The following is a 17,804-nucleotide window of genomic DNA, read 5'->3' as shown; positions in this document are numbered from 1 at the left end:
AAATGTTTTGAATACTTGTAAATCAATCGGAAAGGTGTTAAAAAAAAAATTACTGTGTGTATTCAGGAACTTATTAGGAATGTTTAGTACATCTACTGGACGTGCTCTTTCCTCACTTTCTCAATTTTTGTTAGCTTACAGCCTGTTACTGGAGCAGAAAGGAATATTAGCAAGCAGGAGTGCACTTGCGTGGGGGGGGGGGGTTTGAGTATACAATTTAAGAATACACACTACGCATTGCATATAACTTATAACTGAACATCTGCAATGATTGCTAATTCATAAGTAGTATAGAAATAGAAGACATGACACAACATAAATAAAAAAATTAATTTTAATCAGGAAAAGATTTTTGGAAAATTTTGTTTTTTCCTTTTTCTTTGTCATTTTTTAATTTGATATACTTGCTAACAGTGGCTCTGGGTGTGCCACTGTTAGCAAGTATATCTAAGGCACAATTCATTTCTGAAATGGTAAGTAGTAGCACCAATTTTTCAGTACTATACTTTGTCTGCTTAGTGACGATCACCCATCTTCTGCACAAAGGCATGTCTAAACTACATGCAAAATCGCTATCTTTGTAGCTAGAAAAATTTCCCTCAATATCAGTAGAATAAGAGCTACTTGAAAGGCAAAGGCTTCAATTTTTCTGCATCTCCAGAACTCTTTTTTTTACCCCATGCCACTTATGCCATTCAAAAGCAGATTGAAATGTAAGCAGTATATTCTCAAAAGAAAGCAAAGAATGGGATAAAAAAAGAAAAGTTCTGGAGATACAGAAAACTGGAGCCTTCGCCTTTCAAGTAGCTCTTACTCTACTGATGTTGATGAGGGAAATTTTTCTAGCTGTGAAGATTTTGCATGTAGCATAGACATACCTTCATGTGGAAGATTGGTGATTGCCACTGAGCACATACCAGCTTGTCCACAGTTTTGCCAGGAACTACTGAAGATTTTGACACAGCAATATTTTAGGCTTCTGCAGTCTATTTCTAGATGATATTCTTTCCTTCATAGTGGAAGAGACTTACCTTTATGCTTGCCAACATCAGCAAGCTGAGTACAGTCTGCATTCTCGCAGTTCACTTTGGAGCCCAATAGGTATCAACACACCACTTACATTTATAATGCTTTTGATTGTGCAAGGTATCGCGAAAATGCCCCCTCTCAAAATGTACATCTACAGAATGCATTCTGAACATGTCAATGTTTTGTGACATTATGTGACTGAAAAACAATTTAGTCTCATTGTGAAGTATTTGCATTTTCAGAGTAATGAGGATTTATGATTTTCTGATGACATTTTGTCCAAAATTTAAATCACTATGCATTCCTGAGAGAGAGAGAGAGAGAGAGACGTGAATATAAATGAAAGCCTTATGCCATTCAAAGACAGACTAAAATGTAAGCAGTATATTCCTCAAAAGAGAGCAAAGTATGGGGTAAATTTCTGCTTTGCATACCACAAAGTTGATAACTTTGGGAATTCAGACCTTATAGGGGAAAGTAGACTGTACTTGAACATGATAAATATTTGGATCTTCCCTTGTTGATGCTGTAGTAATGGGATTACTTGACCCCTTTTTGAGGCAAGGTTACTGAGTTACAATGGATAACTACTATATGGATCCCGAACTCGCTGATTTGTATTTACAGCATTGTACAGATTGTAATTGTACCTAAATGCAAAAAGGTGAGACATCCTCCAGATCTGGTGTTAGGAAAACTGTTGAGAGAGAGTTGAAATCCGAGCTAAGAAGCTAGGGAAAGTCTCTGTGCTATTGGAAAAACAAAAAGATGTTTTTCTGCTGTCTTCCCTGCAAAATCTGTCAATGGAATTCGTGGAGACGCATGGTTTCAAGAAAGGCAAACCCATTGCTGTATGTGCATATACTGACACTATGGGAGAAGTCTACAGGTGCGATCAGTAGCTATCATTTTACTCTAACGAGGAAACAGCGTAAAAATTATTACAAAAAAAGAAGTGTTTGGACATATATTGGATTATTATTTGGAACAGTTTCCTCCTGTAAAAAGATATGTCTACCATAACATATCCAGATTACAGAGTAGAAATTGCCAAATCACTGCCACAAGTTTATGGTCCTTCAGCAAGCAAGAAAACAGGCAATCTCCCCAGATTTCTATAGTCGAATGCTGCTAATTCTATTTCTCAGAAACTTGACCACCCACAAAAATAAATAAATAAACACTTCCTTCTGGATTACAAGTACTGATAGAGACATGACTGAGTGTAATGATTCAGTTCCTCTTGAAGAGGAATTTGTTTAAGTTATTTTTATAACATACAGATAATATATTGTTCCTCTTGAAGAGGAATTTGTTTAAGTTATTTTTATAACATACAGATAATATATTGTTCCTCTTGAAGTGCCTAATAGTACCTTTTTTGAGAGAATAAAATAAAAATAGGGAGGATCATCGGGACACATGCCCTCTAGGTGCAAGCACTTTTATTTTTATGTCCACAACCACAAAAGTTTGGAAATTTATAACACATTAATGCTATATGTAATTAACATCAGATATAAGACTAAACATGTTTATTTTTTTCAAGCCTCCAATAAACTGGGTGATGGTCTTGCACTATGCTATTTACAGAACCAAACATCTACTTATCTAAAATATTTTTATAAGCATTCATGCCAGTAGTAAAGATTTTTATCTTTTCAGTAAAAAAAAAAAAAAATTCTGTGAGTAGACATATTACTTTCTATTATAATAATGGAATTAACTGAGTATCACAGGCATCATCAGTACAGGTAAAAAGGCTAATTAAACAATAACTGTTATATTCACAAAGCACCACCGAAGTAGCTAAGGTTAAATTTCCTAAATTTAAAAAAAAAAAATGTGTATATATATATATATATATATATATATATATATATATATATATGTGTGTGTGTGTGTGTGTGTGTGTGTGTGTGTACAATTACAAGTTAGAAAAGATTTGCTGATTTATAGAGTACTATCTCCCACAAGGGGGAAAGACATAGACCATTGGATCTTTTTAGGTTAGGGAGTGAAGTAACGTTTCACATGTTTCTTTGTAAAGCCGTTCTATTAGGTTCTATTGTGAATGATTTTTGTCTTGTTCCAGTGAACTCTAGTGTTGATGGCATGCTTTTCAAGTCCAGACTGTTCAGGTTCAAGGTACTGGATATACCACTTGTGTTCTTCTAACTGGATCAGAGCAGATCTTTCTGTTTATCCGATATATGATAACCCACAAGAGCAGGGAAACTGGTAGCTTGTAACGTGAGGAATGTGGAGATTTTTCTGACGGGTCAAACACTAGACATAGAGTTCAGTGGAACAAGACAAAAGTCAGTTCCTAATGGAACGGCTTTACAAAGAAACATGTGAAACGTTACTTCACTCCCTTAACTTAAACAGATCCGATGGTCTATGTCTCCCCCCCCTTGTGAGATAGTACTCTATAAATCAGCAAATCTTTCCTAACTTGTAATTGTACACACACACACACACACACACACACACACACACACACACACACACACACACACACACACACAATAACAATAATTATTATATAATATAAAAAGATTTGTAACGTTTTTATGTCACGTCTTCATTGTTTTGAAACATCCAACATTGTGTTTGCCTTCATGAGACAACAATTTATTAAGCCGATAAGCCAAAATTTGTCATGTCTTCATTGTTTTGAAACTTTCAACAATATGTTTGCCTTCATGAGACAACAATTTTATCGTTTCAGGATTCCAACAATCAAACTCACTGTTGACCATTGGAACAGTACATGTTAGTATTCATTACTGAAATTAGCATAACGCGCAATGTCATGACTGATTATATAGTAAATATTTTATTTTCATTTCGTGATTTTGAATAATTAAAGCGAGATTCATAAAGAACCAGCCTACCAGCCCGGAACTCAGGGGTTGGGCATTGTAGGCACCAGGGGGGGAGACCCCCCCAGTATATAAATTTTTTTTAAATTTTTTTAAATAAATTCAGGAAATTTAACCTTAGCTACTTAGGTGGTGCTTTGTGAATATAACAGTTATTGTTTAATTAGACTTTGTACCTGTACTGATGATACCTGTGATACTCGGGTGAAAATTCTACGAATAAAGAATATTTTACGTAAGTTAATTCCATTATTATAATAGTAAGTAAAGATTCTTGTCCACAGCCACTTAGTAAAAAAAACAGTGACCCTCTCCAGTTGACTACTCAAGCTTAGTTGTCTCAATCAGGAAAATGACAGATTAAGGCTGTGATTTTGTTTTGATTGGAATTATAGCAGAAGCAACTATGAGGCAAGTACATGGTGTGTTTATTTTCCAGTACTTTACTTATTTGCTGAAAAACATGACTTCCTCGTAGTGAAAAACCTTCATCTCAGTATGAAACTAACCTATTTTCAGTTGAAAGCCTGTTGAAGGTTTTCATAGAACTACGCAGGTTTCAAATTCAGGTTTTCTAACCGAAGAAAACTGTTGCACTCTCCTCGCATCTGCTTCAGAGGCATATACTATGGGCAATATATCTGGAAAAACTGATGTTTGCCAGCAAATTTGTTTGTTTGCATGAGTAAGAGCCCTAATTTCTAAAAAGGAATGAAACTGGGATAATATTTCTATTGTTTCAGAAATTTCATGGTCACAGTTCTTATAGAGCAAAGTTTTCTGGATGAGCTATGAAATCCTTAGTTTTCCACAACTAGCAAATGCAAAAGTAATACTTGGAAGAGTTTTCATTGTTCGTCCTAGAACATATGAGGTTTCTAGTTTTACACTACTTGAAAGGAAAAACAAGAAATATGGCTACTTTCAGAATATAGAACATAGAAAATAGCATTATTATTATTAGCAGTAGTAGTAATATTTTACTAAATATGTGATAAAGGGACATTTTTCATGTATGTATCAATTTATATCAGAAAACTTATTGTATTATCATAATGTAAACTGTAATAGCAGCATAGTGATAATAACAATAGTTACATAACAATAATATTATTCTCATTCAGGAAGAACAAATAAAATAAGATTAACTATTACTGTTATTGTCAAATTTTTATTTCTAATTTGAAAGAAAGAAAAACAGTTACTATTAGTAATGTGCAATTTTACAAATATCTACTAGTAATTGTTAACAGATGTTCGTGTTATCTCATAATACTCAAATTCTGTTTTTCATGAAATATCAATTTTTATCAATCAGGCAAACATGCTATAATTGAAAAGTAAATCATTTCCGGCCTGGTTGGCTGAGTGGATAGCGTATCCACTCTCAGGACAAAAAGCTGTGGGTTCGAATCCTGCCGTGGGCATGGATGTTTGTGATTATTGTCTGGAAATACTAGTGGTGGTTGGCCACCATTAGTATTTCCCCACTAGTATCACCAACTAACCACAAATTGATGTATTTGCAGTTAGTTGGTGATTGAATCGTGGAGACAGAGTTGTAGAGCAGGTGCCCTCCCTCGATGAATCCTTGGACTCATTGAAGGAGGTGTCAAATAATAATAATAATAAAATAAAATATATAAATAATAACGTGACCATTTTTTCCTTGCCAACACAAGCATTGATGTCATATGGGTTCCAAATTCCTTGTGTGGGAGATTTATATTATATATATATGAATGATGCTTGATATTTATTGATATTGATATATAATATAATATTTATTGATATATGATTTCTATGAATAGTAGGCTAAATCATTCTCTGAGATGTTTTATTTCTTCATTTTTGAAATATTACTGCAATGTACTACAATCCCACCTAATGCAACTGTTTTTGAAATTTGTTTATTATAAGACTGTTTTTAGTAAATAAGAATACATTTTGTCGAAAGTGAAAACTTTGTCTATTAAATATTAAATTTTCATAGCAGTGTGTGTGTGCCACAGATTAGAAATTTTCAAAGTAGCACTAATATTATTTTATTACAAAACAGCAAAGTCTTCTAATAAAAATTTCTGCTACAATAAAGTTCGACAGATTCAACAATATTATTGCCTTATTTCTTTTCTTGTATGGGAGATAAACAATAAAATGTCACTCTTATAATTATATCAGATGTTCTGTTGGCAAAAATAGTAAGAAAATAATCATTTGCACTTTCTTTTCAAAACACAAAGACAGAACATTGTAAATTCATCCAATGAAAAACAAAATACTACATATTTTTCTTCTGTTATTATCTGTTTTTTTTTCTTGTAGTACAAAGAAGAAATCACTGTACATAACATGGGAGAACACAAGAGGGCAAAAATCAGTGAATTGATTACACTATAACTAATAGAGAAATAATGCAAGAAAAGAGTTATTTATGTAAGCGTTCTAGCATCAGCAGATATAACGACATTTTCTGTATGTCGTTATATATGTGGCATTGTTGAAATAGCTAAACTTTGGTACTATTTTACACTGAAATGCATGAGCATGTTCCCCAAGTGATTTACGTTTGTAACAATTGTCTTGCAAATAATTTTTAAAATAAATTCTCTGAAATATCACGTGCCCTTTCTTTTAATTAAAATAATTAAAATTCGTTTTTTCAAGATAATTATATCAAATAATTTATAATTTTTTGATAATAAAAGTGAAATTGTCAGATCTTGCACTAATTATAGACCTATTACCCTTCTAAGCCACTGCTATAAAATATTTATCAGAATTCTCCAAAACAGAGTTAAATATTCCTATGAAGAACAAATGGAAGAAGAACAAATGGGATTTGGAAATAGGAGAAGCACAATAGATACAATTTTCATATTAAACAGATTAGCAGATCTTATGAGAGGCAAAAATAAAAAAAACTCTATTGCTGTTTTATTCTTCAAAACAAACTTTTGACTCAATAAACAGAAGCAAACTCATTAAAATTCTAGAAATTCTAAAACTCATTAAAATACCTAGTAATTCTTGATACAATTTAATATTCAGAAACATAAGCAGTAGTAAAATACAAAAACACAGAAACAGATCAAATAGCAATTAACAAAAGGAGTTATGCAAGGCTCCATTGTCACAATATTTACTTAACCTAAAAGAAGTAGTAGATGAAGGACTACAAATGTGTGAAGTCATAACTGTCAATGGAAGAAATATAACACATTTAAAGTATGCTGACGACATAGTAATCACTACACACAGCCAAGAAAAATTAGAAAATATCCTGACCAAGCAGCATCAAACAAGTAACAAATATGACATGAAAATCAATTTTAGTAAAAACCAAAACTAATGGTAATGGTAATAGGTAATAGGAAGAAAAAGAGAAGCAATCCAAACGAAAATAGGAAACAATAATAAATAAAGAAATTCAATTACCTAAGGCTCAATGATCACTGAAGATCTAGACTATTTTGAAACCATAAAACACAGAATCAGTAATGGATGGATAACAATAGGCAAACTACAAAAAAAATATAGAACAATAAAAGACTAGACAAATAAGTCAAACTAAAGATATATAAAACAATAATAATTCCCACAGTTTTTTTCTATGGCTCAGAATGCTGGATCTTAAGGAAAAAAAAAAGAAATGGATAAACTCAATCCTTTTGAAATGAAATGCCTAAGAAAAATCAATAGAACAAGCTGGACAGAAAGAAAAACAAATGAAAACATCAGAGAAGAACTTATTTTAAAAAGAAATGTCAGTATTTCTGTGTTATATTGTTGGTCTACTAATCAACAATTGAAAATGAAGCAAGACATTCTTGATGTATTCTGCACTAGAGCTTGAGGTGCGTTAGTATGAGCGAAGTATTCTCTCTTTTCTTTCTCGATAGCAATGAGAGTAATCTAAGCCCTTAGCTTTTCCTCCAGCTGAGAGGATTATTATTGAGTATTTCAAAGACATAGCCTATATCAGAAATAGTGACTAGCAGCAGTAGAAGTAATAATATTTAGAATTTTTTAAGAAAAAGAAACAAAAATAACACCACTGAACTTTCTTTTGTATGGTATGCATATAAACAGTTTTACTTGGTGAAAATATAGCATAGTATTTTTAAAACTTAGAATAATTTCAGGGCTGCTTAAGGGTCAAAGCTGTATAACTGAGAGGAGACCTCCACATAGCCTTTAAAGGAATGCGGAGAACCGACCAGGGCTTCTGACCTAATGTCCAATCCTCACCTTCTCGTGGTGCACCCTGTTGGGTATCTACTTTGATACTGAACGAACGAGGATGGGCTGGCAATTTGGGATTTAGCCGACCAAATTGTATTCTTATTGGTTAAACCAAAATAAAAAATGATGGTACAACATGACAAAATTTCAGGCCGGCTGGGGCGTCGCCCGGTTAAACAAGGCCCCCGTTGTTTTCGCCAGGGAACCAGGGCGAACACCGAAAAGTCAGCTACTGGAACAAATCTGAAAACAAACCCCAACTCAACATCACCAGAGTTAAAGATCGGTACTATCAACGTAAGAAGCCTGAATGGCAAAGAAATGGAGCTAGCTGATGAATTAGATAAGTACCAGATCGACATAATAGGGGTGACTGAAACAAAAAAGACCAAAACTGGTGAGATCTTTCTGAGCAATAAATACAAAATGTTATATTCAGGCAATAACAATCAAGGAAAAGAAGGAGTAGCCATATATTCAACACAAAATACGAGGCTAATCTTCTTGAATGGCAGTCAGTCTCAAGTAGAGTAATGTGGGCAAATATGAGAATGGGGAACTGGACAATGAGACTTATTTGTGCCTATGGTCCCACAGAAGGTTCTACTAAGGTAGAAGTGGAGGAATTTTTTGAGACTTTAGAAAAAGCAACTGACACAATGAAAAAGGAAAAGTTGGTCCTTGTTGGGGATCTAAATAGTAGAGTAGGAAATGATTGTGAGACATACAAAAATATTTTGGGAAAATTTGGAGAAAAGAGCAAAGCTAATAATAATGGCAAATATCTGTTGGATTTCTGCTCAGGACATGGACTGGTTATTACTAACACCATGTTCCAACATAAAAATGTGCACAAATTCACATGGAGAGAAAAGGCTAGGAATAAGAAAAGTCTCATTGACTATGTTATTGTTGCTAGTGATGTTTTCTCCCTGGTGCAGGACACCAGAGTGTACAGAGGATTTGAAATTGGAAGTGATCACTATTTAGTCTTGAGCAGGATAAAATTGAATTTCATACTGAAAAGAATAACATGTAAGAAAGTTTTAAAGCGAATAAAAGTTGAGCAGCTCTCAGATGTAAACTGTAGACTAAAATACAGAAATATTATTGAAAAGAAAATGAAAGAGTTTGAGAACAGGAATCAAACCTTGGAGATTCAGTGGCAAACTCTGAAGGAAACATTGATTGATTCTGCCAGAGAGGCATGTGGTGAGGTTGTGTGCAAAGATAAAAAAATCAGAACTCCCTGGTGGACACAGGAAGTTAAAGAGGCAGTGAAGGAAAAGAAGAAAGCATATCAAAAGTTCCTGGCAAATAAGTCAGCTTTTACTCTTACAGAATACAGAAACAAATGTAAGAAAGCTAAACAGTGTGTAAAACTAGCTAAACAAAAGTCATGGGAGGACTTTGGCAAGAATATAGAAAATAAATATCAAGAAGGTGGCAAAATATTTTGGAGGTTGTTGAAGAAGCTTAGGAATGGAGGAAAGAGTGCTGTAAAAGGAATTAGAGATGATAAAGGTGAAATGAAAACAGGAGAAAAAGATATCCTTGAAGTATGGAGTAATTACTTTGAAAAACTGCTAAATGAAACAAGCAGTGATGACAGCACAGTGATAGAAAACACTGACCAGGCATGCAGTCAGGAATACATATCCATACTTGAAGTAGAAAAAGCCATCAAAGGCTTGAAATGTGGAAAGGCAGCAGGAGTAGATGATATTCGACCAGAAATGCTGAAGTATGGTGGTATAAGAGTCTTACAGTGGCTGCACTGCATAGTTCAGAAAGCCTGGACAGAGGGACGAATTCCCGATGATTGGAGTAGAGCTCTCATAGTACCCATATATAAAAAGGGAAATAAAACTGAATGTGAGAATTACAGAGGTATTTCCCTACTGAGTGTTCCTGGCAAGATCTATGCAAGTATACTTGAGAAACGGTTGAGAAGAATTGTGGAAGAAAAGCTTGGTGAAGAACAAGCTGGATTCAGGCCAAATAGAGGCTGTCAGGATCAGATCTTCACTTTACGACAAATAGTCGAGAAAGCATGGGAATATAACAAAGATCTATATTTAAGTTTTGTCGATTTGGAAAAGGCATATGACAAGGTGCCAAGAGAGAAGCTATACAATACGCTGCAGTTATATGGTGTCAATGGGGCATTATATCAAGCAATACTTAGTCTTTATTTGAGTTGTGAGTCAGCAGTTAGAATTGAAGGAAGTACAGGAAGATGGTTTAATGTTAAATCTGGTGTGAGACAAGGATGTACATTATCCCCTCTGTTATTCATTATCTATATGGATCACATTATGAAGGAATGTGGTATTAAACCTGATATCAAAATTGGAGATGTTAATGTCAGCTCATTGCTTTATGCGGATGATGTTATACTTCTAAATAAATCCGCTACAAGTCTGCAAGATTCTCTGACTAAATTGAATAGCTGTTGTAATAGATATGGTATGAAGGTCAGCAATAAAAAGACAAAGACAATGAAAATAGGCAGAATCATTGAAAATGTCAACTGTGTTGTGAATGGAGAACCTGTGGAACAAGTAAAACATTTCAGCTACTTAGGCACAATTTTTACTGAAGATGGTAAACTAAATATAGAAATAGACAACAGAATCAGCAAAGCTGGTATCGTGGGAAGTCAATTGAATAAATTCATATGGAATAAGAAAGAAATTAGTCGGAACACTAAATTAGCTGTATACAAGACTGTGTTCAAACCAATTTTAACTTATGGATCTGAGAGCTGAGTCAGAAGTAAAACACTTGACCAAAGACTAGAGACAGCAGATATGAGAGTCCTGAGAAAGATTAGAGGCATGAACAGATGGCATCAATGGCAATATCATATTAAAAATGAGGATATTAGGAAAGAACTTGACATTGTCAGCATCCAGGAATGCGTTAGCAGAGCTAATCTCAGATGGTATGGTCACTTAAATAGAATGGGAGAGGAAAGATTAGCAAAACAAGTGTTCTCTGCCAGGTTGGCAGGAAAACGACCCAGAGGAAGACCAAGATATAGGTGGATTGATACGGTACAAAGTGCCTTAGACGATAGAAATATAAGATCTGATAATGTTGGAGTCTTGACAAGTAACAGACTGATTTGGAGGAAAATTGTAGATAGGAAGTTAGTAATGATGTAATTTTTTCATGTAGTACTGTCATATCCTGTACACCCCTTGAGGGTACATGGCAGGAATTTGATGATGATGATGATGATGATGAGAATAATTTCAGCAGACAGCTGATTTTAGATTGCATAGAAATACAACAGAATTAGAAGCTTCAATGGTACAACAATATTATTGCCTTATTTCTTTTGTCAAAACTGTAAAATGAAGTGATATGTTTTGAATACTGTCTGTGAAAGTTTTCAAACCAGTAGAAATTCAGAGCAGTTATGTAACTGAGTTTCAGGAGAGCAGTAGGAAGGAGGGGGGGGGGGGCAATAGGAAAATCTTCAAAACAAGCATAAATTTTGAATCATTCTGTATAGGATATCCTTCATATTATATTTTCAACATATCTACAGTGATTACACGCTGGATATTATAGTAATGTGCATCATACAAAAAAAAATCTGTTGCAATTTTAAGCAACAGAAGAAGGTGAAGAGTCCCTGCTAAAATACCATTGGATATAAATTTTTGATACAAAAAGACTCACAATAAGAAACCAAGTAATGCAGTTTAACATCATTTGCTGTTCATAAAAACAAATTCGTTTCTAAAATTAAAATGTAAAAATTCATATAATGGTAGTTTGTAAGAAAAGGAAGCAAAAGGTCATATTTATTTAAATAAATGTTATTTAAAAAATATAAATATTTGATATAATCTTTTCAATGCACACAAACATTTGAAAATTCACAAAAAAAAAAAAAAAAAAAAAAAAAAAAAAAAAAAAAAAACTGCTTCTATATTGTCAGAAAAGTGAAAGAACATATAGCTGTCTTGTTCTATTGCACTGATTTGAAGAATAAAAAGGCAGCAAATTTATTACTGCTAAATAGATTCATTGCGAAGGTTGATCTGTCATCATTTCAGGATTGATTACTTGTTTTTGCACATGTGAAATTCGTTTTTATTTTTGGGAAGAGATGCAATAATTGTGCAGAAAAAAAAAGTAAAATATTGTAGAATGGTAAAGGAAATTCCAAATAACACAGATGAGACTGGTAAAAACAAGTGACACAAAGGTTGCTCCATCACAGTTAATCTGCTAATAGTGCTAAAATCGCCATTAAGGGAGATTAACAGTAGAGAAGAGTAATTACAATGATGTATAAAAGGTAGAATGCTGATGAAGTTTCTATCTATAAAAAATGCGAGGGTGGTCTGGCTATTTCATCCACCTCAGCCGGCAGGAAGTTAATAATGCTTTTCTGTATTTTTGCTTGATATTCTATAAAGATAATTGTTGATTTACTTGCTAGGAACTTTATGATTTTAATCTTTTTTTTTGCTTGTTTGAATTTCTTTAAATGTTCAGTCTAGCAAGATTTTGAGCTTCTATCTCGGCCTTCAAATGCCTATAAAAATTAAAAATATTACTTGCATCACTTGATGGAATTCATAAGTTTTTCCAACCATAGAGCTCACATCATTCCTCTGTCTATGTCATCACAGTCAGTACTGAGTATGAAGATTTGAATACCAATTATATATTTGGTTTAATCCTTTATTCAAGTGTAAGCAAACAAAGTTTGCACCTGAAGTATTTTCAGGACTGGGGCAACTCGTGGTAAAAGTTCTGATTACTTGCCTTAGTATCCCATATGAGACCTCAATAAAGGTCGAAACCAGTCTGGGTAGTGACCCTTTCCATAATGCATAGCATTATACATACTCATAAGGATATGTGCTATGCATTATGGGATACTAAGGCAAGTGATCAGAACTTATATCACGTTTACCACGAGTTGCCCCAGTCCTGAAAATACTTCAGGTGCAAACTTTGTTTGCTTACACTTGGACAAAGGATTAAACCAAATATAATTGGTAGCATAGCCAAGTGAAAAAACTTCCATCAAGATTTGAATACAGCTGACTCCGGCAAACCCATAAGGAAGTTAAGAAGAGGGAAACAGTTTGTGATAGTGGACAGTTTGCTACAGTGAATTTTCTTTAGAATAAAACTGTACCCATGAGAGCTTCAGTGAGGAATTGTTGATAGGTGTGGTGAGCAAGTCTCCTAACAGTATTTGATATATTGAGAGTGTATCAGTGATGATTCTGATAGTCAAAGAATTTTTTTTTCTCCTTGCAGAAAACCATTATGAAGATATAAAAGAGAGGGAGGGGAGGGGAATTAAGTTAAAAAGAAGAAATAACAAACATAAAAAATAAAATCAAGAAAGCAACATATACCATTGCATTCATCAGTATATTCCAAAAATTGCAAAAGGTTATGGGTTATGATAACAAATCAGCTGTGCTGAATTATTATTAATCTCACCCACATAAAGTTTATAAACCTATAGTACATTTAGTACCAAGAGTGGGGTTAAGGGTCAGGTAATCCAGAAACCTTGTTCTAGAGACCAAACATGGAATTCTACTTAATACATGCTGCATGTTTATACAGGGTGATGTATAAACATGCATCATATGAGGCAATGAAATTGACCTAACATCTAAAAACACAAGCATTGTGAATGTCTACAGGTGGTTTTCATCATGCTGCAATGAGATATGAACCCACAGCATGTTGGCTGGAAAGCAGATATGCTAACCACTCAACCATGTTGGAAAATACCAGGGAAATATTCAGAGCAGAGTTTAGTATGAGTCTCTATTAATTAGCAAAACGAATTCCATTAATGATATTTAACTTCATTATAATTTCATTAGTATGTGAAATGTAATGGATATGATAATGGATGCACAGCTCTAACAACAACATACATTCCTTTCACATAAATAATATATAGTAAACATAGTATAATATGTAGCAACTCACAAGCTAATGAACTTGTCTGATGCCATCAAACACAGACCTGTACAATGTAATATGAAGTGTAGCAATACTTGTTAACTCTCCAAGAATATCTCCAACTGTAGCATCTGGAGAATCTGTAATTTGCTCAAAAGTCAATGGCTTCCAGTTCTTTATATGAATAACTCCTAGAAGATTAATAGAATTCAGTAAAGTGAAAATTATTACAAATGCATCACAGCACAATATTAGAAAAATTTTAAACTCAAGTGATTGATGAATTTCAAATCCTACTCACACCACTAATGATGCATTACTAGAAATACTTTATCAGTACTACATTTATTAGTAAATGTATTACTAGTGATGTTTAAAACTACACATCATTTTAAAAAATTCTAGGTAGTAGTAAGTGGGTGAATTGTGCAAATTCATACTTTCCTCAAAACATTTATCTCTAGGTGTGTTTTGTGTTTTTACATTACGGAAAATACCAAGATTAGCGATCAGAACTTTCCCCACTTTTGCAACGAGTTGCCCGTGTTTGTACCATGTTCTAGGACTACTTGCATTCAGCTCACGCTAGTATTTGCCGATACTTTTATAGCTTTTTATACTATATTCGGCATGAAACTCTCCGATTCCAATCTTTGAGTTTCTTATTCGGTTTTAAAACAATGTGGGATCTAATATCCCCTTAATTTAATTAATGTTTATATCGCCAAAATGAAGCCTGTTGGCTCTTTATATTTAAGTAACTTAATGGGTGCACCTTTTTGGACAACTCGTATAGCAGAGTATATAAGTTCTTTTCGCTATACCCTTTGGTATTAATTTGGTCTAGCTACTCAATGATGAAGCCTCAATAAAGGCTGAAACTGGTCTGGGTAGTGACCTCCCTACCATAATGTAGTAACAGCATACATTTCCTAGGAAATGTGTTTTTGCATTATGGAAAATACCAAGATTAGCGATCAGAACTTTCCCCACCTTTGCAATGAGTTGCCCGTGTTTGTACTATGTTCTAGGACCACTTGAATTCAGCTCACGCTAGTATTCGCCGATACTTTTATAGTTTTTTATACTATATTCGGCATGAAACTCTCTGATTCCAATCTTTGAGCTTCTTATTCGGTTTTAAAACAATGTGGGATCTAATATCCCATTAATTTAATTAATATTTATATCACCGAAATGAAGCCTTTTGGCTCTTTATATTTAAGTACATTAAACACAATTCAATAACCAATCCATCAACCTTAAATTTAGAGATTACAGGCATTGAAATCTACACCAACACAGCTGGTAAGCTCAAAATTTATGTTTCTTACAACTCACCAACCAAAACATTACTGCTAACTGATTTGGATGCCATTCTAGGGATCAGAATTCCAAGCATCACAACCAATAAAAACTGTTGCATACTTTACAACTATACGGGATCAAACTACGTTGTAGTGGCTGGTCCTAATGAACCTACTCATCACAGTCCTCTTGGTAGATCAGATGACTTAGATATTGCTATCCTACACAGAAAGTCATATATCAATTGTTTTTCTTATTTTTATATCTTCCCTTTTTATCTTTCAATTGCTATTTTACTTCTTCAGATATCAGGCCTAATATACTTACTTCTAGGATTGTTTCTTCTTCAGATACTGGCAAATTTATATTATGCTGCACCAGCCAGTATCCTATAGCAGAAAAGATCCTTACTCAGGGAGACAATACTAGATTCTGAGGTGTTCTTACACTATATTTTACTTTAATATGGCTGTATAGATTCAGACTACAGTCGTGACCTAAATCTATGATTATATACACTTTCTAATTCCTTCCTGCCAATAGAGGTTCTATTTTTACAAGTGGTAATTCGGAATCGGAATCAGGCATGACTCAGGTATAGGCAAATAAATCATGTTTATTGGAATATCAAAGCAAAATACACTAAAGAAATTCAGGCATTCAATTTTTCTCAATACTAAATAAGGAAACTAGAGTTAAAAGATCAACACACCTTAAATTTAAATCAAAGGTTATAAAGCATGTAAGACACAGTGACTGATAATTGGGATAGATTGCAAATAATATGGTTATCATCATCATCAAATTCCTGCCATGTACCCTCAAGGGGTGTACAGGATATGACAGTACTACATGAACGATTTACATCATTACTAACTTTCTATCTACAATTTTCCTCCAAATCAGTCTGTTACTTGTCAAGACTCCAACATTATCAGATCTTATATATCTATCGTCTAAGGCACTTTGTACCGTATCAATCCACCTATATCTTGGTCTTCCGCTGGGTCGTTTTCCTGCCAACCTGGCAGAGAACACTTGTTTTGCTAATCTTGCCTCTACCATTCTATTTAAGTGACCATACCACCTGAGATTAGCTCTGCTAATGCATTCCTGGATGCTGACAATGTCAAGTTCTTTCCTAATATCCTCATTTTTAATATGATATTGCCATTGATGCCATCTGTTCACACCTATAATCTTTCTCAGGACTCTCATATCTGCGGTCTTTGGTCAAGTGTTTTACTTCTGACCCAGCTCTCAGATCCATAAGTTAAAACTGGTTTGAACACTGTCTTGTATACAGCTAATTTAATGTTCCGACTAATTTCTCTCTTATTCCATATGAATTTATTCAACTGACTTCCCACCATACCAGCTTTGCTGATTCTGTTGTCTATTTCTATATTTAATTTACCATCTTCAGTAAAAATCGTGCATAAGTAGCTCAAATGTTTCACTTGTTCAACAGGTTCTCCATTCACAACACAGTTGACATTTTCAATGATTCTACCTATTTTCATTGTCTTTGTCTTTTTATTGCTGACCTTCATACCATGTCTATTACAACAGCTATTCAATTTAGTCAGAGAATCTTGCAGACTTGTAGCAGATTTATTTAGAAGTATAACATCATCCGCATAAAGCAAAGAGCTGACATTAACATCTCCAATTTTGATATCAGGTTTAATACCACTTTCCTTCATAATGTGATCCATATAGACAATGAATAACAGAGTGGATAAGGTACATCCTTGTCTCACACCAGATTTAACATTAAACCATCTAACTGTACTTCCTTCAATTCTAACTGCTGACTTACAACTCAAATAAAGACTAAGTATTGCTTGATATAATGCCCCATTGACACCATATAACTGCAGCGTATTGAATAGCTTCTCTCTTGGCACCTTGTCATATGCCTTTTCCAAATCGACAAAACTTAAATACAGATCTTTGTTATATTCCCATGCTTTCTCGGCTATTTGTCGTAAAGTGAAGATCTGATCCTGACAGCCTCTATTTGGCCTGAATCCAGCTTGTTCTTCACCAAGCTTTTCTTCCACAATTCTTCTCAACCATTTCTCAAGTATACTTGCATAGATCTTGCCAGGAACACTCAGTAGGGAAATACCTCTGTAATTCTCACATTCAGTTTTATTTCCCTTTTTATATATGGGTACTATGAGAGCTCTACTCCAATCATCGGGAATTCGTCCCTCTGTCCAGGCTTTCTGAACTATGCAGTGCAGCCACTGTAAGACTTTTATACCACCATACTTCAGCATTTCTGGTTGAATTTCATCTACTCCTGCTGCCTTTCCACATTTCAAGCCTTTGATGGCTTTTTTTACTTCAAGCATGGATATGTAT

The 17,804-nt window shown here is 34.0% G+C and overlaps 1 protein-coding gene across 1 annotated transcript in view; it reads right to left on the bottom strand.

Annotated features, from left to right (window-relative positions):
* Positions 1-17,804, bottom strand: part of LOC150107055 (homeobox protein dve-1-like) — a 254,064-nt gene that overhangs the window by 173,144 nt on the left and 63,116 nt on the right. The window contains exon 4 of the mRNA XM_090392921.1: positions 14,188-14,314. Coding sequence (XP_090249047.1) covers positions 14,188-14,314 — 127 coding nt within the window. The remainder of the gene's footprint in view (positions 1-14,187; positions 14,315-17,804) is intronic.

Source organism: Typopeltis vanoorti, chromosome 5 (assembly GCF_054136105.1).
Source record: "Typopeltis vanoorti isolate ZY-2024b chromosome 5, IOZ_Tvanoo_1.0, whole genome shotgun sequence".
NCBI classification, from domain to species: Eukaryota; Metazoa; Arthropoda; class Arachnida; order Uropygi; family Thelyphonidae; genus Typopeltis; species Typopeltis vanoorti.
This window is presented reverse-complemented; position numbering and strand designations above follow the sequence as displayed.